The sequence below is a fragment of the Oncorhynchus tshawytscha genome, linkage group LG01 (assembly GCF_018296145.1).
Source record: "Oncorhynchus tshawytscha isolate Ot180627B linkage group LG01, Otsh_v2.0, whole genome shotgun sequence".
Taxonomy (NCBI): Eukaryota; Metazoa; Chordata; class Actinopteri; order Salmoniformes; family Salmonidae; genus Oncorhynchus; species Oncorhynchus tshawytscha.
Genome location: NC_056429.1, coordinates 30,679,417 through 30,706,327, shown reverse-complemented (window position 1 = coordinate 30,706,327; position 26,911 = coordinate 30,679,417). Strand labels below are relative to the sequence as shown.

General features: G+C 41.7%; 2 protein-coding genes across 11 annotated transcripts in view; one reads left to right on the top strand and one right to left on the bottom strand.

Moving 5' to 3' along the window:
- Window positions 1–1,120, top strand: part of LOC112249318 (nucleoprotein TPR-like) — a 40,582-nt gene extending 39,462 nt beyond the window's left edge. For all 8 annotated transcript variants that reach the window (XM_042320481.1, XM_042320472.1, XM_042320480.1 and 5 more), the window contains exons 47-49: window positions 89–207; window positions 494–577; window positions 803–1,120. In XM_042320481.1, coding sequence (XP_042176415.1) covers window positions 89–207; window positions 494–577; window positions 803–855 — 256 coding nt within the window. In that variant the 3' untranslated portion in view covers window positions 856–1,120. The remainder of the gene's footprint in view (window positions 1–88; window positions 208–493; window positions 578–802) is intronic.
- LOC112249325 (proteoglycan 4) lies at window positions 643–26,466 on the bottom strand. 3 transcript variants are annotated; one of them, XM_024419173.1, is made up of 14 exons: window positions 26,367–26,466; window positions 26,151–26,239; window positions 24,349–24,465; window positions 23,847–23,969; window positions 21,484–21,567; window positions 20,323–20,391; window positions 19,807–20,223; window positions 18,880–19,557; window positions 18,321–18,407; window positions 13,592–13,728; window positions 13,298–13,454; window positions 8,837–8,944; window positions 8,221–8,349; window positions 643–1,264 (listed from the first exon to the last, which is right to left on the bottom strand). In XM_024419173.1, the coding sequence occupies exons 2-14, from the start codon at window positions 26,212–26,214 to the stop codon at window positions 1,146–1,148; spliced, it is 2,289 nt and encodes a 762-aa protein (XP_024274941.1). In that variant the 5' UTR covers window positions 26,215–26,239; window positions 26,367–26,466; the 3' UTR covers window positions 643–1,145. The 3 variants fall into 3 exon arrangements, with proteins under 3 accessions (XP_024274941.1, XP_024274950.1, XP_024274958.1); XM_024419182.1 differs by lacking the exon at window positions 20,323–20,391; XM_024419190.2 differs by lacking the exons at window positions 24,349–24,465; window positions 26,151–26,239; window positions 26,367–26,466 and adding an exon at window positions 21,682–21,752 and having other exon boundaries at window positions 23,847–23,919.
- Between the last annotated feature and the right edge of the window lie 445 nt (window positions 26,467–26,911).

Sequence of the window (26,911 nt, the reverse complement as noted above, 5' to 3'; positions counted from 1 at the left end):
GCTTACTCTATGAAATTGAACTTGATCCACAGCAGTAGTTAATGGTGTGATCCTCCATAGTAAATTATTGTGATTTGTGTATGTCCAGTGTGGAGGTGTCTCTGGAGCCGGTGGCGTCTCAGGCAGGGGCGATGGAGGAACCTGCCCAGCCCTCGGACGACGCAAGCCTGCCTTCTACCAGCCAGGAACCCTCCTCCAGCTCTGCAGGTACTGACCCCTACATTGTAACCCCTACCCATGCTCCAACCTTATATCAAACTATAAATAGGTGGATTTTATTGGATCAGCATTCTAGTTAGATTTCAGTCAAAATGACTAGCTTTATACTGGTATTATAGGAGCTTGGTTCCGAGCCCCTTGGAATGAATGTTTAATGAAATGGTCCATTGTCTCTGAATAGTAGGACAGATTGCTTTCACATTTGGTCTGTAGGAGCACCCAGTGTTGGAATGAGCTGGGTAACTGCGCCTTTCTCTCACCCTCTCTACCTTAGACACTAGTAGCACTCAGCCCAAACCCTCTAGACCAGGACCCAGCCGTCAGCTCCAACGCTGGACAGAGAACCATATGAGGAGAGGTTAGATAACACACACATTTATACTGTACACAGCTCTTAATACCACATACATTAAACATCCATTGTTGATGTTAAAGCAATTTTAATAGTCACAAGATAAAACATTTAATGTAAAATTGTTACATTAGCATTGTCTTTGCATTATATATTATATAATGTGATTTGTTTTTACATTGGTAAAGCAGACCATTGTCTCATCAGTATGTGTCTTTTGATGGGAACCAGGGATGTTGCCATCACGGGGTGTAACTGGGACAGGGAGGAGATTCGCCAGATGAACAACCAATCAGAGCTCCTGCCCTGACATCATCGCCATGGCACTACAAGATTGGTCACCATGGTTCCAAAGAGAACACCCGCGGTCACCATTAATCGAAATGACATATCGCGTTTTAGAATCGGTTCTAGTCATGATGATCACAGATCATTTCATTGTTATGATTAATCATGTTTTTTTATACTTAAAGTTAGCAAGGACTCCGCTTACAAAAGCATTGTGTTGTTGGTTTTTATGACTAATAAAGTTTGTGTGACTCAATCGGTTTTTGATATTCCTGGCTGTTTTTTCTCAGACTTCCTTTGGACAGTTTAAAAAGTCTTTGGCTGAGTTCTTCTGGGGAGTGGCGCTCACGGGAGGAGTAGCTATGAAAGGCCGTTCATCTCTCATATTGACGTTGTAGTATTTGGCTGAAAGACAAGAGGGGAGAGTGATGTGAGGAAAATATGGGCTCACTTGATGTCATTGCAGAGTTTACTTGTTTTGACTTGAACCATGCAAAATGTATAACTGACTGAAAACCATGAACCATGTTTTGTCAGAAAAACATGGCATGTGGAAGGCCTCTTAATTGGCCACAGCAGACCCTGAGCCTCATGTTTTGTTTCTTCAGTGACAATAACCAGACGGATAGAAACACATCCCTACTCAGAGTTAGGAAGGTCAGCTGCTGTAGACAACCTATGACAGGATCTAACCATGCTGTGCCAGCAGACCGATCATCTTAACTCCACCATCCCCTCCCTCTCGCTCCAGTTAGTCAGACAGCCCAATTCTTTTGACTAATCACACCAGATCTTTTTCAGAGCTGATCTGATTGGTCAAAAAAACAAGGAAGGAAAAAAATATATATATATCCAAATTGAGCTGCCGGTCTAAATGCAGCTTGTGATCCACCCCACCCAGACATATGGGGCTCAGAGGTGTCACACACCGTCATGTCTAAGGTATAATCTAGGAATGGATTTTTACAGCAGACTGATCAGTGCAGGGTTTTCCTGCAAACTAGTCTTAAAAGAATAAGTTAAAGTAGTGACATTGAATTAAATCATCAAAGAAAGACTACAGGCTTTGATTTGGTCCACAAAAATATTTTGTGATTTTGTGTTGGTCTATGCTACCTATAAGATTTATGGGAAGATTGTTCCATTTAATTACATCTGTTTTCATATTCAGTAATGGAATAAAGTTATTTTATATATTTGTCACTTATTAAGCATCCTAAGTATTTTTTGTGGCCCAATTAATGGCTGTAGAGCGTGAGTTATTATTTTGGTATTTTCCGCGTAAAGAATTGTAAAAAATATTGGTCAGGTACAGTTGAAGTTTACATGCACTTAGGTTGGAGTCATTAACTCGTTTTTCAACCACTCCACAAATTTCTTATTAACCAACTATAGTTTTGGCAAGTCAGTTAGGACATCTAATTTGTGCATGACAAGTCATTTTCCCAACAATTGTTTACAGAGATTATTTCACTTATAATTCACTGTATCACAATTCCAGTGGGTCAGATGTTTGTTGACTGTGCCTTTAAACAGCTTGGAAAAATTCCAGAAAATGATGTCATGGTTTTAGAAGTTTCTGATAGGCTAATTGACATCATTTGAGTCAATTGGAGGTGTACCTGTGGATGTATTTCAAGGCCTACCTTCAAACTCAGTGCCTCTTTGCTTGACATCATGGGAAGATCAAAATAAATCAGCCAAGACCTCAGAAAAACAATTGTAGACCTCCCACAAGTCTGGTTCATCCTTGGGAGCAATTTCCAAACACCTGAAGGTACTACGATCATCTGTACAAACAATAGTACACAAGTATAAACACCAGGGGACCACGCAGCCGCCATACCGCTCAGGAAGGAGACGCGTTCTGCCTCCAGTGACGAAAGTACTTTGATGCGAAAAGTGCAAATTAATCCCAGAACAACAGCAAAGGACCTTGTGAAGATGTTGGAGGAAACCGGTACAAAAGTATCTATATCCACTGTAAAACTAGTCCTATATCGACATAACCTGAAAGGCCGCTAAGCAAGGAAGAAGCCACTGCTCCAATATCGCCATTAAAAAAGCCAGACTACGGTTTGCAGCTGCACATGGGGACAAAGATCATACTTTTTGGAGAAATGTCCTCTGGTCCGATGACACAAAAAAATAACTGTTTGGCCATAATGACCATTGTTATGTTTGGAGGAAAAAGGGGGCGCCTAGCAACCCGAAGAACACCATCCCAACCGTGAAGCACGGGGGTGGCAGCATCATGCTGTGGGGGTGCTTTGCTGCAGGATGGACTGGTGCACTTCACAAAATAGATGGGATCATGAGGGAGGGAAATTATGTGGATATATTGAAACAACATCTCAAGACATCAGCCAGGAAGTTAAAGCTTGGTCGCAAAATGGTCTTACTTCCAAAGTTGTGGCAAAATGGCTTAAAGACAACAAAGTCAAGGTATTGGAGTGGCCATCACAAGGCCCTGAACTCAATCCTATAGAACTTTTGTGGGCAGAACTGAAAAAGCGTGTGCGAGCAAGGATGCCTACAAACCTGACTCCGTTACACCAGCTCTGTTAGGAGGAATGGGCCAAAATTCCCCCAACTTATTGTGGGAAGCTTGTGGAAGGCTACCCAAAACGTTTGACCCAAGTTAAACAATTTAAGAGCAATATTACCAAATACTAAGTGAGTGTATGTAAACTTCTGACCCACTGGGAATGTGATGAAAGAAATAAAGGCTGCAATAAATAATTCTCTCTACTATTATTCTGACATTTCACATTCTTAAAATAAAGTGGTGATCCTAACTGACCTAAGACGGTATTTTTACTAGGATTAAGTGTCAGGAATTGTGAAAAACTGAGTTTAAATGTATTTGGCTAAGGTGTATTTAAATTTCCAACTTCAACTGTATATCAGGAGATTCTCTGCAAATAAGTTTAGTTTATATTCATGTTTACCGATACCTTTTACTTTTGGGTCCTGTCTAATTCTTTCTGCAAGCGGTTCAATCGTCAGTGCAAATAGAAGGTGGGGACATCCCTGTCTTGTGCCACTTTCTAAAGACATTGCATCCGATAATGTATTATGTGTATATGTTTGCTTTGGGACATTTTTATATATTTTTATAAAATGTATTATTTCAGCTGGAAAGTTGAAAGATTCCAAAGTTTTAATAGAAAGCCCTTTTGGCATAAAGCAATTATTGATAAATCTATAGCTTGTTTTATTGTGCATTGTATTAAACTGAAATGTTCTTGTATTTTTAATAAACCCTGTTTGATATGTATCAAGCTTATTTTGCTACAATTTATTACATTTATGGGTCTATAATCAGTAGGTGACTCCAGATTTTCCTGGCTTTAATATAACTGAAATATCTGTTTGATACATGGAACTATGAAGTACTGGATTGAGTGACATGTGTTGTCATTTGTGGAAATAGGAGCACTACTTTGTCCCAAAATAATGAATAGAAGTCAATGGGAAAGTCATCCATTCCTGGTGCTGTTCTCAGCGTGAATGTTTGAAAAGTATCTAATATTTATTTTGTGATCTCTGTTCTTAGTGATTATTTTTTGACTGCTGATAATTGGTTCAGGGTTGTTGAGTCTAAGACGGCTATAGGATTCATCCAACTGTTTAATTCTGATTTATATAGATTTTCAGAGAGCTTTTAAAATGGTAATTAATCACGATATTTCTAATTACCAAATGTGTATCTTTTAAAATTATAACTGGTTTACCATGTTTTCGTTTTGTGAGAACTGTGAGATATTTACCAGGTTTATTTGCCATTAAGTATTATGCTTTATTTGAGATTAACCTGTAATTGTTGGCTCTCTCCAAAAGTAAAATATCGTAATTCCTGTTTACATTCAGACATTTTATTTTCTTCTTTACCTTGTAAATATTTTTTCATGGTCTTTTTCTAAGATCGTGATACATTTCTTAAATTGTATTTTCTAAATCAGATTTAGCTTTAATTTAGATTATCATTCCTCCAATGTACGCTTTAAAGGCATCCCAGATTAAATTGGGGTTGGCTCTTCTCTATCCTCTGTCTGCATTTGTAATGGTTAAGGTTTTTATTTTTTCGTTGACGTATTTAATACACTTAGTGACAGAATTTGGAGAAATGTATCTTCTACTGATGTAATTAAGCATGATACCAGTGAATGATCCGATATCACTATATCATACATTTTTTTTAAATCCAGTAAATTGTTGAGTGCATTTTTGGAAATTAATGTAGTCGATTCTTGTATAGCTTTTCTTACTTTGAGAAAAAAAGGAATAGTCTTTTGTAGTTGGGAGTAGTAATCTCCAGTTGTCCTGAAAAATATTTGTAAAGATGAATTTTTTTCAGCCTATTTGGAGGCTACCTAAATTTGCCTTGTTTATTACTACGTCTGTCGATCTTATTGAATGTATGATTTAGGTCACCTGCTAAATTGTTGTTCCTGTCTGGATATGATATAGTATCGCTTGAATTTGATCTACAAACACCAGATATGCCCCTGGTGGGATATACAATGATATCAATGTGTATTTTTCACCATGCAAGGTACAATTCAACATTGGAATATGGCCTTATTGGTCCATGTGCTGGGTTTTAGGGAAAATGTCCTTATTTATCAGGATGATGACACCTGCTGTTACCTGCTGACACCTGCTGTAGGTGGCAGCATTGGCCTGTCCAACCCAGCCCCTCTTTAAATATGACAGAATGGCATGGCTTCCAAAGTTTTTGTATTTATTTTCAGTAATACCAATTATCCCAACGAAGATGTTCTTTAAAAAAGTATAGTCAGTCAGAGACTTTAAAAAAGGAAGATGTAAAATTGAGGGTGGTTTTAACCTTCCAGGCTTGGAATTGTATCAAATTGCTTCCCAGGGATATATATATATATATATATATATATATACTGAACAAAAATATAAACTATAGAGTGTTGATCCAATGTTTCATGAGCTGAAATAAAAAGTTCACAGATATTGTCCATACGCACAAAAAGCTTATTTCTCTCAAATGATGTGCACATTTGTTTACATCCCTGTTAGTGAGCATTTCTCCTTCGCCAAGATAACCCATCCACCTGACAGGTGGAGTATATCAAGAAGCTGATTAAACCGCAAGATCATTACAAAGGTATACCTTGTGCTGGGGACAATAAAAGCCCACTCTTAAATGTGCAGTTTTGTCACAACACAAATGTGACAGATGTCTCAAGTTGAGGGAGTATGCAATTGGCATGCTGACTGCAGAAATGTCCACCAGAACTGTTGCCAGCGAATTTGTAATACCTAAGCTGCCTCCAACCTCATTTTAGAGAATTTGGCAGTACGTCCAACCGGCCTCACAACCACAGACCACATGTAACCATGCCAGCCCAGGATCTCCACATCCAGTTTCTTCACCTGCGGTATCGTCTGAGACCAGCCACCCAGACAGCTAATGAAACAGGAGTATTTCTCTCTGTAATAAAGCCTTTTTGTGGGGGAAAATGTATTCTGATTTGCTGGGCCAGCTCCCCAGTGGGTGGGCCTATGCCCTTCCAGGCCCACCCGTGGCTGTGCCCCTGCCCAGTCATGTGAAATCCATGGATTAGGGCCTAATGAATTTATTTTATTTGACTGATTTCTTACATGAACTGTGACTCAGTAAAGTCGTTGCATTTATATTTTTGTTCAGTATAGTTAAATGCAATAAATGGTAACAATGGGTACATCTTGAAGATGCCGGTACCGGAGCACCAAGATGAGTGGTACCGGAGCGCCAAGTCTAGGTCCAAAAGGCTCCTTAACAGATTCTACCCGCAATCCATAAGACTGTTGGAACAGTTCATCAAATGGGTACCCGGACTGTTTTGTATTGACCCCCACCTTTATTTACGCTGCTGCTACTCAAAGTTTATCTATGCATAGTCACTTTACACCTACCTACATGTACATATTACCTTGAATAACCTGTACCCCTGCACATTGACTCGGTACCGGTAGCCCCTGCATATAGCCTAGTTATTATGTTACTTTTTAAAACTTTTCTTTATTTAGTAAATATTTTCTTAACTCTTATTTTTCTCAAAACTTAATTGTTGGTTAAAGGCTTGTAAGTAAGCATTTCACTGTAAAATCTACACGTTGTATTTGGCGCATGTGACAAATAACATTTGATTTGATGAATTCCTCAGAATTTTTTTACCTGTCTATTTTCAAAGGATAAGGCTGTGAACATGAATAACTTCATAGTTAAGAAAACTATAACAATATGGGAGAAAATGAAACGTATTCTACAAGAACCAATATAACTCCCTCAAAACACATCCTTATGGAACAATCCTTAGATAGCTTATCAGAATTCACAATAAATTAGTCCACATGGAAAACTAAATGCATAGAAACTGTAAATTACTTAGTAATTAGATTTTTTTTTAAATTTCCATGACAGCTTTAAAGAGCAATTTTGGATTGACCAATGTAGATATTTTCAAATATATGCAACTTAAACATTTTCTATCACAAAAAGTTGATTTGAAATATTTTGGAGATGAGCAAAATCTTGAGCGAATCCTATTTGAGTCAGAAAAGGATATTCATATGATAGGTAAGCTATACAAAACCTTGCCTTTCCAACTAACAATCTCTTAGAAAAAAATGTAAACTACTGGAACCAAGATTTAAAAATAACTGATATTGGCACAAGATAGAGGGAATGTTGGAACATACTGTAACTAACGAGATTACAGTTAATGAAAATGTATAGCATGTATTATACAAGAGACAAAATGCACATTCTACAGCACAACGGCAGCCATGTCTCAAGTGTAAAACTAATAATGACTCAATAATCCAGGCCTTCTGGGAATGTTATCAAGTCCAAAATGATAGGTGGAGTTCGACATTTTGCTGTCAGTAGTAGTACAATGTAAATGCACTTTGAATCCTTTTGTTTGCTTATGTCAAGACGTAGTACAGGAGGGTGCAGTGAGATACCCGATGGGTTGGATGATACTTTTCTAGTCAATCATCTTTAAAAAAAAAAAAACATATTTTTTAAGTATACTTAAACTGGAAATCAACCAATCTGCCATCATTAACACAATGGGAAGGTCAGGTGATTTATTATCAAAAAATGTAAAGGGTGTGGGCTACGGAGAGAAACAAAATGGTACAGTTTGAGGCCATGTTGCATAAAGTGATGCGGGCGCTGGAGATGGGGGGTGTGTGCTAGCGGGTCTGGGCAGGTGTGATGTAGTTGATGTTTGTATGATGCTGTTGTTTGTGTGTGTATGTTTTGTATTGTTTATAAAAAAAATAAAAAAACTGATTAAAAAATATATGATTTTGTATCTGGGCTAAATACTTACAGCGTGAGAAGAGGTAGTAGTTGTATCCCTCAGGTTTCCTGTGGGTGGGGATGGACACGGCGGAGGTCACGGTGGAGGGGAAGCCTCTCCAGGTCAGACGGATGTTGATCTCCTGTCCCAGTAGAGACACTGAGAGGAGAGACACAGTTCAGTTTAGAGATTGACAAATCATCAATATTATTGATGATGGTGTGATGTTTGAAATTGAGAGTTTATGGTCTAGGAGTCTGATTGTTGGAGTAAAATTTCATGGACCGAATTGTGCGTCATTGCAGTCTGTCCGTTTACTTTAAGTGACTCATTAAAAACAACATTGTGTTGTGACACTACACTACGATCTGATTCTGCACCCACACAATCTGGTCTGCTTGTTTTCCCTGAATTACCTGTTTACATACAGTGGACCTTGTTCCTTCTCTTTCTCGTTCTTTCATCTCTCTCCCACTCCGAGCAGCATCTCTCTCTCTGTGAGTCATCTTTATAGATAAAATGTGGCTCAACTCAAATATAACCTTACCTAAAACCTGAACAGTTCCTAATGTTTTCACCACTACTTCAGTCTGACAAAATGTTCAGTGAAAGGACTGAAAAGGTCCAAATGTGGGCGGCTCATTACCTGCTTGTCTGGCAACACGGTTGTGTACGGTATAAACAGAGTTGTGGGCCTTCCTGTTACATGTAGGGCTGGTGCCAGACTGGTAGGAATACTTCTGCACCAAGCCACCTGAATAGACAATGATAAAGATATCAGACATGCTAACTCAGGATACTACAGATGGCATGAGCATGCTTGTTTATGTTATGTTATACCTAAGTAAATCTGTTATCACTGGCATTTGCAATAAAACATAATCTCATGTATTTATCATATCAGGGGTTAAGGGATATTAAAAACTGGGTGGTTCGAGCCCTGAATACTGATTGGCTGACGGCCGTGGTATAGCAGACCGTATACCGCGGGGTAGGACAAAAAATATTTTTATATTTATAATATATTTTAAAAATATTTGTACTGCTCTAATTACGTTGGTAACCAGTTTATAATAACAATAAGGCACCTCAGGGGTTCATGGTATATGGCCAATATACCACGGCTAAGGGCTGTGTCCAGGCACTCCGCGAACCACACACCCTCGTGCCTTATCGATTAAATAAACAATGGGCTATGCGTTCTCTGGAAAATAATGAACAATGTGGAAGGCGTGATTCTTTTCCTGAGAAAGCATAGAGGCCTGAGTTGATTATCCCTTTTAAACCATGGCTATATATTCAAAGGGGGAGACACCCTGGACCCAAACTGTTACAGACCTATATCCATCCTGCCCTGCCTATCTAAGGTCTTCGAAAGCCAAGTCAACAAACAGTCAACAAACAGGTCACTGACCATCTCGAATCCCACCGTACCTTCTCCGCTGTGCAATCTGGTTTCCGAGCCGGTCACGGGTGCACCTCAGCCACGCTCAAGGTACTAAACGATATCATAACCGCCATCGATAAAAGACAGTACTGTGCAGCCGTCTTCATCGACCTTGCCAAGGCTTTCGACTCTGTCAATCACCATATTCTTATCGGCAGACTCAGTAGCCTCGGTTTTTCTGATGACTGGTTCACCAACTACTTTGCAGACAGAGTTCAGTGTGTCAAATCGGAGGGCATGCTGTCCGGTCCTCTGGCAGTCTCTATGGGGGTGCCACAGGGTTCAATTCTCGGGCCGACTCTTTTCTCTGTATATATCAATGATGTTGCTCTTGCTGCGGGCGATTCCCTGATCCACCTCTACGCAGACGACACCATTCTATATACTTCCGGCCCGTCCTTGGACACTGTGCTATCTAACCTCCAAACGAGCTTCAATGCCATACAACACTCCTTCCGTGGCCTCCAACTGCTCTTAAACGCTAGTAAAACCAAATGCATGCTTTTCAACCGCTCGCAGCCTGCACCCGCATGCCTGACTAGCATCACCACCCTGGATGGTTCCGACCTTGAATATGTGGACATCTATAAGTACCTAGGTGTCTGGCTAGACTGTAAACTCTCCTTCCAGACTCATATCAAACATCTCCAATCGAAAATCAAATCTAGAGTCGGCTTTCTATTCCGCAACAAAGCCTCCTTCACTCACGCCGCCAAACTTAACCCTAGTAAAACTGACTATCCTACCGATCTTCGACTTCGGCGATGTCATCTACAAAATAGCTTCCAACACTATACTCAGCAAACTGGATGCAGTTTATCACAGTGCCATCCGTTTTGTCACTAAAGCACCTTATACCACCCACCACTGCGACCTGTATGCTCTAGTCGGCTGGCCCTCGCTACATATTCGTCGCCAGACCCACTGGCTCCAGGTCATCTACAAGTCCATGCTAGGTAAAGCTCCGCCTTATCTCAGTTCACTGGTCACGATGGCAACACCCACCCGTAGCACGCGCTCCAGCAGGTGTATCTCACTGATCATCCCTAAAGCCAACACCTCATTTGGCCGCCTTTCATTCCAGTTCTCTGCTGCCTGTGACTGGAACGAATTGCAAAAATCGCTGAAGTTGGAGACTTTTATCTTCCTCACCAACTTCAAACATCTGCTATCTGAGCAGCTAACCGATCGCTGCAGCTGTACATAGTCTATCGGTAAATAGCCCACCCATTTTTACCTGCCTCATCCCCATACTGTTTTTATTTATTTACTTTTCTGCTCTTTTGCACACCAATATCTCTACCTGTACATGACCATCCGATCATTTATCACTCCAGTGTTAATCTGCAAAATTGTAATTATTCGCCTACCTCCTCATGCCTTTTGCACACAATGTATATAGACTCTCTTTTTTTCTACTGTGTTATTGACTTGTTAATTGTTTACTCCATGTGTAACTCTGTGTTGTCTGTTCACACTGCTATGCTTTATCTTGGCCAGGTCGCAGTTGCAAATGAGAACTTGTTCTCAACTAGCCTACCTGGTTAAATAAAGGTGAAATAAAAAAATATATAAAAAATAATAATTTAACACATTTTCCGCAAGAAATGTGTTCATTTGCATGTATAAATGTGTTCAACATCCACTGAAGTAGCTACTAGCAAGTTAACTAGATAGCTACAGTAGTTGCCAAGGTAACCAAACAAACAGACTTTCTAGTTTAGCTAACCAAACATCGAATTCAACAATGCTAATAATGTTTTCAATTTGACTTTTGCTTTCAAAAGCAGCTCAAAATAGAACATTGAATTCTACCGGTCTGACATACCGTGCGTGATACAGAAATAATGCATGCTCTAGCATGCCCTTCAAGCCAATGAGAAACAATGTAATGGTATAATTAAGCAATAAGGTCTGAGGGGGTGTGGTATATGGCCAATACACCACGGCTAAGGGCTGTTCTTTTTCTCGACGCAACCGGAGTGCCTGGATTCAGCCGTTAGCCATGGTATATTGGTCATATACCACAAACCCCCGAGGTGCCTTATTAATATTATAAACTACCATAGTTGAACACACTTCTACCGCCAAATGAACACATTTCTAGCAGCATATGTGTTAAATTATAAACTGGGTGGTTTGAGTCCTGAATGCTGACTGGCTGACAGCCGTGGCATAGCAGACCATATACCACGGGTTTTACAAAACATTTATTTTATCTGGGTTGGCCTCCCCCTTGAGTTGTGTCGTGGCGGAGATCTTTGTGGGCTATACTCGGCCTTGTCTCAGAATGGTAAGTTGGTGGTTGAAGATATCCCTCTAGTGCTGTGGGGGCTGTGCTTTGGCAAAGTGGGTGAGGTTATGTCCTGCCTGTTTGGCCCTGTCCGGGGGTGTCCTCGGATGGAGCCACAGTGTCTCCTGACCCCTCCTGTCTCAGCCTCCAGTATTTATGCTGCCGTTGTTTATGTGTCGGGGGGCTAGGGTCAGTCTGTTATATCTGGAGTATTTCTCTTGTCATATCCGGTGTCCTGTGTGAATTTAAGTATGCTCTCTCTAATTCTCTCTTTCTTTCTTTCTCTCTCTCTCTCGGAGGACCTGAGCCCTAGGACCATGCCTCAGGACTACCTGGCATGATGACTCCTTGCTGTCCCCAGTCCACCTGGCCGTGCTGCTACTCCAGTTTCAACTGTTCTGCCTGCGGCTATGAAACCCTGACCTGTTCACCGGACGTGCTACCTGTCCCAGACCTACTGTTTTCAACTCTCTAGAGACAGCAGGAGGTGCTGACTTGTTGCACCCTCGACAACTATTGTGATTATTATTATTTGACCATGCTGGTCATTTATGAACATTTGAACATCTTGGCCATGTTCTGTTATAATCTCCACCCGGCACAGCCAGAAGAGGACCCCTCATAGCCTGGTTCCTCTCAAGGTTTCTTCCTAGGTTTTGGCCTTTCTAGGGAGTTTTTCTTAGCCACCGTGCTTCTACACCTGCATTGCTTGCTGTTTGGGGTTTTAGGCTGGGTTTCTGTACAGCACTTTGATATATCAGCTGATGTAAGAAGGTCTATATAAATACATTTGATTTTACTGTTCTAATTACGATGGTAACCAGTTTATAATAGCATTAAGGCACCTTGGGGTTTGTGGTGTATGGCCAATATATCACGACTATCCAGGCACCCCACGTTGCACTGTGCTTAAGAACAGTCCTTAGCCATGGCATATTGTCCATATACCACAACCCCTCGGCCTTATTGCCTAATTATAGCCTTGGTATGAAAGGGATAATCAACTCGGAGCTGTATGCGTTCTCTGGAAAATAATGCAAGTTCGTGGAAGGTTAGTTCCACTCCGCTAACACACCTTTCACGTTGCTCTTGATTTTCCATAGAACGCATAGTCCCTCATTGATTATCCCTTACATAATGGGCTAGTAGTGTGTAAGTAGTGCAAAGGAGGTTGGTGGCACCTTAATTGGGAAGGACGGGCTTGTGGTAATGGCTGGAGTGGAATCAGTGGAATGGTATCAAATACACCAAACACATGGTTTCTATGTGTTTGATGCCATTCCATTTGCTCCGTTACAGACATTATTATGAGCCGCCCTCCCCACAGCAGCCTCCACTGAAGTAGTTTGGCTATAGAGATCAGTCACCTCCCTTGAAGAAGTAGACAGACTCTTTCCTCTTGCGGTACTCAGGCACAGACAGGGCAGCCGTAATCTGACCTCGCAGCCCATTGAAGCCCACACTGATCAGCTTGGGGAAGCCCATGTCCATCATGCTGTTTTCAAACCTCCAGTAGTTAGCACCCTGCGGAGGGGACAGCACACACATGAATATATATATATATATATATTTGTTTTGTTCTGTGTGTCACCTCCACTTAATGTAGTATAGAAGTCTTATAGCACACAATAGGCTTAGGATAGTCACAAGGTGTACTGTACCTTGAAGAAGTATGTCTTGCCCTGGCAGTTGCAGCGGGTGAAGACGGTGTCAATGGGAGAAGGGACTCCCCACACGTCTGTTATCCGATGGGCAGGTCCAGGCATCCTGTTACTATCCATGACCCAGAAATAGTGTCCTACAAGGGAAGCAACACTGGTACTTGCATCTTGTCTTCAATCACTTTTCATCCTCAATGTATTCTCTATAGCCTTCAAACTCAATTCTGGGCCGCAATGCCAGATCCTTTGCATTTTTTTCATTGCTCCCCTCTAATCAGGGACTGATTTAGACCTGGGACATCAGGTGTGTGCAATTAATTATCAGGTACAACAGAAAACCAGCAGGCTCGCTTCAGATCTTGTAGGGTAAGAGTTGAATACCCCTGCTCTATAGTCTATATTAGGGGCATTAAATTGTGAGCCTGGAGGTCTGGGGTAATGCTAGTTATCTGTTATACCTGATAATGAATTGCACCCACCTGGTGTCCCAGGTCTAAATCAGTCCTTCATTAGAGGGGAAGAGTGGAAATCATCAGTGCTATGGAACTGGTTTCAAGGTCCAGATTCAAAATGTCCTGGTCTATTTAATACATGGTGTTGTTTTAATAAACTTTAGTTAACTCTCTATACCCTCATGTCTCAATAAAGAACATTCTCTTGGGTTGAAAAACAATCCAAATGTCACATCTATAGAAAGCAAATAAGAGCTGAAGGACAGTCTACTCTAATTTCTTTGCATCATTGAATATTCAGGGTGCCGTCTGAGAGGGAAAAACCCAACATCTGGTGTGTTTGGCACATAGACTTAATTATCTACACCAAGCCGTTCACGCTCTCTGTAGCCGATGTGAGTAAGACCTTTAAACAGGTCAACATTCACAAGGCTGCAGGACCAGATGGATAACCAGGACGTGTACTCAGAGCACGCGCTGACCTACTGGCAAGTGTCTTTACTGACATTTTCAACCTGTCCCTGACCGAGTCTGTAATACCAACATGTTCAAGCAGATCACCATAGTCCCTGTGCCCAATAACACTAAAGTAACCTACATAAATGACTACCGACCCATAGCACTCACAGCTGTAGCCATGAAGTGCTTAGAAAGGCTGGTCATGGCTCACATCAACACCATTATCCCAGAAACCAAGACACACTCCAATTTGCATACCGCCCCAACAGATTCACAGATGACACAATCTCTACTGCACACCACACTGCCCTTTACCACGTGTACAAAAGGAACACCTACGTGAGAATGCTGTTCATTGACTACAGCTCAGCATTCAACACCATAGTGCCATCAAAGCTCATCACTAAGCTATGGACCCTAGGACTAAACACCTCCCTCTGCAACTGGATCCTGGACTTCCTGACGGGCTGTCCCCAGGTGGTAAGGGTAGGCAACAACATCTGCCACGCTGATCCTCAACATGGGGGCCCCTCAGAGGTGTGTGCTTAGTCCCCTCCTGTACTCCCTGTTCACCCATGACTGCGTGGCCAAGCACGACTCCAACACTATTATTAAGTTTGCCGAAGACACAACGGTGGTAGGCCCTGATCACCGACAATGAGACAGCCTATGGGGAGGAGGTCAGAGACCTGTGTGGTGGAATTGATTGTAATCAAAAGGAGAGACTTTTAAGATTTCTTCAAAACAATCAAACGTTATTATTTAATTACTGCAGTAATGGAGCTGGTCGGTAATCACCCCTGGAGGTGATCACTGATGGAGCTGGTTTGAGCCACAGCATTTTATGGCAAAGTCCAATCTCTTTCAGTTTACATGACACACAAAAGATGCATGGAATGGGTCACAAGGTTAAGATTTGTATGAAAGATACTTATAATTCACAGCAGACAGTATCTGCTGTAAAAACATGATAACTCATTGTATAGAGATGAGCCTGGCCCCCCAACCCCATACTGGAGCCATCTCTCCCTGATACCATCTCTCCCTGATATAGAACAGAAACATTAACTCATGCTCTGGAATGTGGCATCACCAAAGACATCATAAATCTTCCAGAGGCCCATCCTCAGTAGAACACACAGAGATGAGCGTTCTAACAAACCCTTATTATGTTTCATAAAACAACCATTTGATGCAATAAAGGTATTATAATAATTATTATTATAATAATTATCTCGCAATTTTGCTCTCACATCTGGCAGTGTGGTGCCAGGACAACAACCTCTCCTTCAATGTGATCAAAACAAAGGAGATGATCGTGGACTACAGGAAAAGGAGGACCGAGCACGCCCCCATTCTCATCGACGGGGCTGTAGTGGAGTAGGTTGAGAGCTTCAAGTTCCTTGGCGTCCACATCACGAACAAACTATCATGGTCCAAACACACCAAGACAGTTGTGAAGAGGGGACGACAACGCCTATTCCCCCTCAGGAGACTGAAAAGACTGGCATGGGTCCTCAGATCCTCAAAAATGTTTTACAGTTGCACCATCGAGAGCATCCTGACTGGTTCCATCACCGCCTGGTATGGCAACTGCTTGGCCCCCATCCGCAAGACGCTACAGAGGGTAGTGCATACAGCCCACTACATCACTGGGGCTAGGTTTCCTGCCATCCAGGACCTCTATACCAGGCGGTGTCAGAAAAGGGCCTGAACATTTCCAAAGACTACAGCCACCCTAGTCATTGACTGTTCTCTCTGCTACCGCACAGCAAGCGGTACCAGTGTGCCAAGTCTAGGTCCAAAAGGCTTCTTAACAGCTTCTACTCCCAAGCCATAAGACTGCTGAACAGCTAATCAAATCTCGCTGTTTATTATCTATGCATATTCACTTTACCTCTACCTACATGTCCAGTACCAGTCAAAGGTTTGGACACACCTACTCATTCAAGGGTTTTCCTTTAGTTTTTACTATTTTCTACATTGTAGAATAATAGTGAAGACATCAAAACTATAAAATAACACATATCGAATCATGTAGTAACCAAAAAAGTCTGGAACAAATCAAAATATATTTTATATTTGAGATTCTTCAAAGTAGCCACCATTTACCTTGATGACAGCTTTGCAGACTTTTGGCATTCTCTCAAACAGTTTCGCCTGGAATGCTTTTCCAACAGTCTTGAAGGAGTTCCCACATATGCTGAGCAGTTGTTGGCTGTTCTCCTTCTTGGTCAAATAGCCCTTACAAAGCCTGGAGAGGTGTTGGGATATTGTCCTGTTGAAAACAAATGATAGTCCCACTAAGCGCAAACCAGATGGGATGGCGTATCGCTGCAAAATGCTATGGTAGCCATCCTGGTTAAGTGTGCCTTCAAAATAAATCACTGACAGTGTCACCAGCAAAGCAGCCCCACACCATCACATCTCCTCCTCCATGCTTCACGGTGGGAACTACACATCTGGAGAACATCCGATTTCCTACTATTCGTCTCACAAAGACAGTGATTGGCATCAGAAATCTCACATTGGACACATCAGATTTCCACCGGTCTAATGTCCATTGCTCTTGTTTCTTGGCCCTAGCAAGTCTCTTATTATTATTGGTCCTTTAGTAGTGGTTTCTTTGCATGAATTCGACCATGAAGGCCTGATTCACGCAGCCTCTTCTGAACAGTTGATGTTGAGATGTGTCTGTTACTTAAACTCTGTGAAGCATTTATTTGGGCTGCAATCTTGGGTGCAGTTAACTCTAATGAACTTATCTTCTGTAGCAGAGGTAACTCTGGGCCTCTTTTCCTGTGGCGGTCCTCATGAGATCCAGTTTCATCGTAGCGCTTGATGGTTTTTGCGACTGCACTTGAAGAAACTTGAAAAGTTCTTGAAATTTATCGAATTGACTGACCTTCATGTCTTAAAGTAATTTGGACTGTCGTTTTTCTTTGCTTATTTGAGCTGTTCTTGCCATACTATGGACTTGGTCTTTTACCAAATAGGGCCTCTGTATCTTTTGTATACCATATTTAAAAAATTTAAATACAGAAATCCCGGTTTTGAATATAAACTATATTGTTGATAAACACATTTAAGCTCAGGAGTTACTCTTGTCATTTTAGTGTTTTAAGTCTGAACTACAGTCTATGTTTTTAACCTGAAAAGGGCCAGGCAGTTTGGCACGACAAGGAGTCTAATGAAATGGATTGGTACACAACACAACTGATGGGATCAAACTGATTTAGAAGGAAAGAAATTCCACAAATGAACTCTTAACAAGGCACACCTGTTAATTGAAACAGATTCCAGGTGACTACCTCATGAAGCTGGTTGAGAGAATATAAAAAGTGTGCAAAGCTGTCATCAAGGCAAAGGGTGGCTACACTTTTCTGGCTACACCTGATTCCATATGTGTTATTTCATAGTTTTGATGTCTTCAATATTATTCTTCAATGTAGAAAATAGTAAAAATAAAGAAAAACCTTTGAATGAGTAGGTGTGTCCAAACTTTTGACTATTACTGTACATATTCCCTCAATTACCTCGACTAACCTGTAGCCCAGCACATTGACTCGGTACAGGTACCCCCTGTATATAGGCTAGTTATTGTTATTGTTATTGTTATTGTTATTGTTATTTTTATATGTATATATTTTTTCTTTAGTTAATTTAGTAAATATTTTCATAACTCTTATTTTTCTTAAAGCTACATTGTTGGTTAAGGTCTTGTAAGTAAGCATTTCACGGTAAGGTCTACACCGGTTGTATTCGGCGCGTGTGACAAATAAAATGTTGATTTGATTTTGATTTGGTCTGGCGCTGACCTCTGAAAACCACCACGGTCCCATTCCTCAGCGTAGTGACCGCACCAACAGGACGACCGCTGCAGATGTTGGTGTCGTTGTGTTCATCTGGAGGAAAAAGCCATGTTTAAAAGGAGCCACGTGAGGACTAATACGAAAAACAACATGGAGAATGTGTTAAGTGAATCAGAACAATTTCATGTGTCTGACCATGTGTCAACTGGCTAATGTGTTTCTCCCAAGAACTTTTACTGAACAGCACACACAACTTAATGTCAATTCTTTTTCTGTTTGCTCTGTGAAGGAGTATTTTTTTTCAAACCACAGAAACTGCTGGACTGACTTGTTAGGCTCTGGGAAAACGGTCACCTTTGACAGTTAATATAGTGCAGCTACACTTGACAGGAGGAAGCTCTTTTCATCCAAGAGAAGTAATACATCTCAGTGCCACCTATAAGAAAAGTAGGGCTGGCGAATCTACCCAGTAATAGCTTTTACTATTAGTAATAAGTGCTCTACAACATTGACTGAGTTTCTTTGCAATGGTATTAAAGTAAGGCAAAGCAAGGTCTAAGCTTACCTGCTTGGTAGTCCCTGGAGTTTTCTGTGCCCAGAGCTTGGTTGATATCCGTGAGGGTGTTTGGCTGGGTGGATTTGGGCTTAGGTTTCTCTGTGGGTTTACTAGGCTTGATTTTCTCAGTGAGTTTGTTTTGGGGTGGTTTGGTGGTGGGGACGGGGACGGGGACGGGGACGGGAGTGGGGGCGGGACTGAGCTTCATGGAGTTGCTTGTGGTCTCCTCTGGTGCTGCCTCATCTCCTTCCTCTTGTCCCGCTGGGTCTATTGTGAGACGCGTAGCCAGATCTCCAGTCTGGGGGACACTGTTGTCATTAAAATTATTTGGGGTGGCCTCTCTACCAGGTTTGGACTCGGGACCACTCTCAGATGCTGGTGCCTCGGAGGCCACATTGGGATCCTGTAGGTTCGATGGTGTGGGTTCAGATTCATCTGGCACTGTGTTCTTAGATTCTGCCTCCTGACCTTCAGGGTCTAATTCACTAAGTCCTTCAGGTAGGAGTTCAGGGGTGTCCTCTGCAGGAGTAGGCCCGGGCTGGGGCTCTGAGCTCGGGGAAGCCTGGTCAGAGGACTGAGGGGCAACTGGGGAGGCGGGGGTGGGCTCAGAGGTGGACCTAGGGAGAGTTGGGTCGGCTGCAGATGGGCTGCTGCTGGAATAAGGCTGTCCCTCAGGATCACTGGAGTCTGGAACACATGAGATTTGTGTCAGATTTGAATCCAGATGACTCGAAATAATTGAGAAACATCTTATCCAATGCAATTTCTAGGAACAGTGAGATAGGACTATCTCTCAAATGTTGGTATGTGAGAGATGGCTTGGCTATCATTTCCCGCACTGTGCCAATATATAATGCTATACATATAAACTGTAAGCTCCTAAGTGTACAATGAATTTCCCTGTTGTGACAATAAAGATCGAATTGAATTCGTTACCTGTTGCCTCAGCGGGGGTCTCATTGGCTGGTTCGGCAGTAGAGGGGTTGGGGTTGGCTGCTGGTGGGGTTCCTTCTGAGCCTGGTGTTGCTTCTGTATCCAATTCCTCAGGGAAGGGTGTGTAGTCCCCCTTTAAAATGGCCTCTTTCTCAGGGTCATCCTCTGTATCTGTGGGTTGGGGGTTAGTGTTAAGCGTGGGGTCTAAGGGGTCTGAAGAGGCTGGCTCAGTTGGTGAGAACTCTGACCCGCCGGTGCTCTCTGAGGCAGGGGTTTCTTCAGGGTCATCTGGGTTAGCGGTCACCTCTGGATCCACCAGACCAGCTTCAGGGTCCTCTGGGTAAGGGCTTGCCTCTGGATCCTCTGACCCAGTATCAGGAGAGGGAACAGGAAGATCTGGCCAGGTCTCACCCTTCACATCTGTGGAAGGGAATAATGGCAAAATGTATGCACATTTTGAATCATTAAAATGTACATATGAGTAGCTATGTTGAGAAAATATCTTAATGTTTCTATCACCATCTTCCTGTTCATCCTGGATTTCTGGTTCTGGGGTGAACAATGGCATAGGCTGGTCGTCTGACAAATCTGGAAATTAATTGAATAGTTTTTTAAATAACTTTGATTTATTCCCTGAGGTTGAGTTATATGGGACATATGTAATTATTACACAACTCTATTTATTACACAAGTAAATGTTCCTGTTGTTCTAGTTCATCCTGGCATGTCTTAAACCAAACAGTCCACCAGATAAACTATGAACAAAGAACACAATTGCATTTTATCGAGATACAGTAATGGGATTCTGAGGCCCACTGTCGTGCCAACACCTCAAGTTTCAGTATGATAATACACGGCCCCATGTCACAAGGATCTGTACACAATTTCTGGAAGCTGAAAATGTCCCAGTTCTTCCATGGCCTGCATACTCATCAGACATGTCACCCATTGAGTATGCTCTGGATCGACGGGTACGACAGCGTGTTCCAGTTTCCGCCAACATCAAGCAATTTCGCACCACCATTGAAAAGGAGTGAGACAACATTCCACAGTCCACAATCAACAGCCTAATCAACCCTATGCGAAGGAGATGTGTCACGCTGCATGAGGCAAATGGTGGTCACAGCAGATACTGACTGGTTTTCTGATCCATGTCCCAACATTTTTTTAAGGTATCTGTGACCAACAGATGCATATCTGTATTCTCAGTCACGTGAAATCCATAGACTAGGACCTAATGAATTTATTTCAATTGATTTCCTTATATGAACGTTAACTCTTTGAAATTGTTGCATGTTGCATTTATATTTTGGTTCAGTGTATAATGACATTATTTCCCTTTGTTTCTCTTGGCCGGTAGGGCCGTGACACATCTGGGGAGACTTGGCCTCCGGGCTCCAGCTCAAGTCACAGCCAGAGAGAACTGCAGCAGTGTGACAGGCTATCCAAAACATCTGGGAGTCACACTCTCTACCAAGTGCTTTGTTGGTCAAGAAAAGTTCAAAATATCTGTATTTTTTGTTAGACAATATTACACTACTATTACAGGGACTGTTTTGACTTTGGTGTTGGAAGATGTTGGGCTGAGTGAATACTGGTGAATAATACATTTTCATTCTTATTTAAGACTAAAGTGTTGGTTGTCCATCTCCTCAGTAAGGTTGTTCTGAAAGTACTGACCTTCACTTAGTTCCTCCTGTGGATTGGGAGTCATCTCTGGCTCCTCAGTTGGTTGGAGGCTCTGGGGAGGCTCTGGTTCTGGCTCTGGTGTGTCAATCATGTACTAAATGAGTAAAGAGTATCCAAAAGCAACTACCTTTCCTACAATAATTATCTAAAATCTATTGTTTATAATAACTATTGCTTTATGAAATATACCTTTTGGTTTGTTATCGATTACGTTATCGCATGAGCTAGTCATCGGTGTTGTTGTACTGGCTGGTCTTGAACTAAAACAGAAAATAGTTGAGATGAACTGACGGGCTTCTGCATTTTAACATGCATATTTATATGAATATACTGCATGCCTATACCTTTTGATTAGTCATCATTTATGTTATTGCATGAGCTAGTCTTCAGTGTTGTTGTGCTGCCTGTTTTTTATGGTGTCTGTAATAATTATTAAAAGAGAAAATAGTCAAAACAAACTGATGCAGGCTACTATATGAGTTTAACATTAACATGTCTATTTACAGTGTCTTCGGGATGCTTTCAGACCACTTTACTTTTTCCACATTTTGTTACAGCCTCATCCTAAAATTGATTCAATGTTTTTTTCCCTCATCAATCTACACACAATACCCCAAAATGACAAAGCAAAAACAGGATTTTAGAAATTTTAGAAATAAAAAACCTGAAATATCACATTTACATAAGTATTCAGACCCTTTACTCAGTACTTTGTTGAAGCACCTTTGGCAGCAATTACAGCCTTGAGTCTTCTTGAGTATGACGCTACCAGCTTAGAACACCTGTATTTGGGGAGTTTCTCCCATTCTTCTCTGCAGATCCTCTCAAGCTCTGTCAGGTTGGACGGGGAGCATTGCTGCATAGCTATTTTCAGGTCTCTCCAGAGATGTTGGATCGGGTTCAAGTCCAGGCTCTGGCTGGGCCATTGAAGGGCATTCAGACACTTGTCCCAAAGACACTCCTGAGTTGTCTTGGCTGTGTGGTTAGGGTCGTTGTCCTGTTGGAAGGTGAACCTTCACCCCAGTCTGAGGTCCTGAGCACTCTGGAGGAGGTTTTCATCAAGGATCTCTCTGTACTTTGCTCCGTTCATATTTCCCTCGATCCTGACTAGTCTCCCAGTACTTGCCGCTGAAAAACATCTCCACAACATGATGCTGCCACCATCATTCTTCACCGTAGGGATGGTACCAGGTTCCCTCCAGACGTGACGTTTGGCATTCAGGCCAAAGTGTTCAATCTTGGTTTCATTAGACCAGAATCTAGTTTCTCATGGTCTGAGAGTCTTTAGGTGCCTTTTAGCAAACTCCAAGCGGGGTGTCATGTGCCTTTTACTGAAGAGTGGCTTCTGTCTGGCAACACTAACCTAAAGGCCTGATTGGTGGAGTGATGCAGAGATGGTTGTCCTTCTGGAAGGTTCTCCCATCTCCACAGAGGAACTCTGGAGCTCTGTCAGAGTGACCATCGGATTCTTGGTCACCTCCCTGACCAAGGTTTTTCTCCCGCGATTGCTCAGTTTGGCCGGGCGGCCATCTCTAGGAAGAGTCTTGGTGATTTCAAACTTTTTCCATTTAAGAATGATGGAGTTCATTGTGTTCTTAGGGATCTTCAATGCTGCAGACATTTTTTGGTACCCTTTCCCAGATCTGTGTCTCAACATAATCCTGTCTCGAAGCTCTATGAACAATTCCTTCGACCTAATGGCTTGTTTTTTGCTCTGACATGCACTGTCAACGGCGGAACCGTACGTAGACAGGTGTGTGCCTTTCCAAATCATGTCCAATCAATTGAATTTACCACAGGTGGACTCCAATCAAGTTGTAGAATCATCTCAAGGGTGATCAATGGAAACAGGATGCACCTGGGCTCAATTTCGAAGTCTCATAGCAAAGGGTCTGAATACTTATGTAAATAAGGTATTTCAAGCTTGTAGCGTCATACCCAAAGTGGCTCGAGCCTGTATACATTTTTTTTTAACTGTTTTCGCTTTTTCATTATGGGTTATTGTGAGTAGATTGACATTTTCTATTTAATCCAAAATGTGGACAAAGAGAAGGGTTCCGAATACTTTCTGAATGCACTGAATGCATAGTGCCAGCATGCCTATCTTTATTGTCATATGTCATACTATCATGTACCAGACATTATTTCATACATTACTTAATGTCATACATATTATTTCATACATGAAATCAAAGGCGCAACTTTGACTGGGGATGGGGGGGACATGTCCCCCTACATTCTGAAATTGCATTTTTGTCCCCCCTCACTTTTATAATTGGAATGTGCCTCAAAATGAGACAACGGTGTGCTTTACTTCACAAGACTATTTTAGGTGTCTTGGACATTTTACTAACCTTCTATGCCACACTGGCTGTTGTAGTCTGGGCAACACTTTTTGTACCGTGCACAGTCAGGATCACAGTCACACAGCCTTCCCCTCTTAAAGGATTCACCACACCGCCCTTTACACGAGTCACCTGGTACCCAGACATACAGTACATCCATTATCACACCAGTCCTGGTTGTGCTATTATAACACATGCATAATACCTGCATGTACATGTGGATCTTTATCATCTGAATAAATGACATGTCAAGCACTCTCATGGATCATTTGTGATAATACAGGGTTTCCCAAACTTGGTACTGCAGACCCCAAGGGGTGCACATTTTGGCTTTTGCCATAGCACTACACAGCTGATTCAAATAAGCAGCTCATCATCACGTTTTGGTTGTTTGAATGAGCTGTGTAGTGCTAGGGCAAAAACCTAAACGATCATCCCTTGGGGTGCCCAAGACCCAGTTTGGGAAACTCGGACACCACTAATACATTGAATAGATAAGAAAAGTCCTTACTGGTGGTGCACTGGGATTCGTAGTCAATACAGCACTCCTCGTGAGTGAGACAGTCATAATCACACTGGCACATGTAACCCCTGTTATACTCTCCTCCACATTGCCCATTGCAGCTTGCTATACAGAAAAGACAACAACATCATGTATATTTAGTGTCATTCAGTAGCCTAGCACACGGTTTCCAAAACTCTGTCCTTTCCCTGGATACACGTTTTTTTGTTTGTTGCCGTAGCGCTACACAGCTGATTCAAATAACCAACTCATTATTCATCTTTGATTATTTGAATCAGCTGTGGAATGACCGAGTTTGGGAAACCTTGACCTTGGCCCAGCACACACACAGTCATGGAGATATGTCACAAGTCACCAGCTCTGACAGCAGTATCAATATCATTCCAACAATAAGGCCTTGTCACATTTGTCACAGAACCTGTCACTAGTGCTGAGCGATTAGTGCTTTATGAGGTCGGTTCAGTTTCGGTTTCAATTTCTTTATATATTTTTTAAAATATTAAATGTACTATGCATTATGTGGGTTGAATGATGTAACAACACAGAGTAATACAAACAAAAGTCCCATGATGGTAGTGACTACCCATTACTGTTTATCACTTATTAACAATAATTTACTCACATTACTTTAATAAAATATTTGTTTTATTTGATGACTTTATTATTTAATTCCAAGTCATCGTCTCATACAGAGCTGAAGTACATGCAATTGAAGTAGTCCTTCAAAGTAAATAAGACATACTTTTATGACCACTGAATACCAACTATCAATCACTAAATCATGTATTCTTCAGGCTTGCGAAGCAACTGCTTTCTATCCCTCTCGATCCTGTGTTCTCTCCTCTCTCAGACTCCATGTCTTGCTCAGCACAGACCAGACAAGATTAAGCGGGACGCGCAATGGATTATGGTCACTGTAGGTAATTACCACGTTTCCTGCGCTAAACTATATTGAACAACAATATAAAAGCAACATATAAAGTGTTGGTCCCATGTTTCATGAGCTGAAATAAAATATCCCAGAAATGTTCCATACACACAAAAAAGCTAATTTCTCTCAAATTTTGTGCACAAATATGTTTACATCCCTGTTAGTGAGCATTTCTCCTTTGCCAAGATAATCCATCCACCTGACAGGTTTAGTATATCAAGAAGCTGATTAATAGTCACATCAAGTTCACTACACATCAAGCTCAGGGTAGCCTAGTGTTTAGAGCGTTGGACTAGTAACCGGAAGGTTGCAAGTTCAAATCCCTGAGCTGACAAGGTACAAATCTGTCGTTCTGCCCCTGAACAGGCAGTTAACCCACTGTTCCTAGGCCATCATTGAAAATAAGAATTTGTTCTTAACTAACTTGCCTAGTAAAATAAAGGTAAAATAATATAATAAAAACATTTCTTTCAATGGAATTCAAATAATTTAACCGATGTCGTCAATTAGTTGTTTAAAAAATGACAGACTTTTCAGTTAATTGCTCAGCACTACTTGTAACACTGACAAGATAATGGCTGAATCATACATTATAGAGCCAGAGTACACTTTTTCCGTCTCTAGTTAATAATTTGTTAATAAGTCAATAGAAATCAGAGAGTGGGCAAGCAGTACACACAATCTGTTTTACATTCCCGGAAAGCAGTTCAGTACACTCATGGTAATTTAAATCAAGAGAGTGACAACATGCATCCTTATCTCTAACTGACATTAAAACAATTTAGAATAAAACCCAGAAACACACACATAAGGAGCTGAATCAAAGCAATTTACATACGCAGTGATTACAAATACTCACACTGAGCAGAATTTAATGGGAGAGCACAAGCCAGCAGAAGAGCAAAGAAAACTGATGGAGTCATCTTCACAGGTGTACTCTGTTTCAACCTGAGCAGTAGCATATCAGACAGAAAGGAGAGAAGAAAAAACATCCCAACTCAGTTCATTTCTATTCCATTAGAATGTATATAATCTATGTACAACAGTTACTTGAGAGTGAAAAGTCTCATTGTACCTTGAAAGAGTAACCCTCTGTCCAGATCTAGCGGAGTCCTGCACTGTGTCTGCTTTTATAAGGAATGGGAGAGAGGCTGGCTGCCGGTTTCGTGTCTGATAGGAATCCCCCCCTTATATTTTGGGTCCTGGTATGGTAGGACAGTAGGACTCATGAGGCAATTATAAGTTATATTCTTCAAGAATCAATGGGTACATATCATGAATTTACAACTCCAAAAATGTATGTAGCATCTGCTGATTACCCCTTTAAATGTCAATAATCTGTCCTCCAGAGTGGTGTCACTACAGACCCGGGTTCGATTCCAGGCTGTGTTACAGCTGGCTGTGACAGGGAGACCCATGAGGCGGCACACAATTGGCCCGGGCTTCCGGATTAAGCAGGTAGTGTGGCTTGGCAGGGTCGTGTTTTGGAGGACGCATGGTTCTTGACCTTCGCCTTTCCTGAGTCCCTTGGGGAGTTGCAGTGATGGGACAAGACTTTAACTACCAATTGGGGAGAAAAAGGGGTAACAGTACAAAAACAATGATAAAGTCAAAAATCTG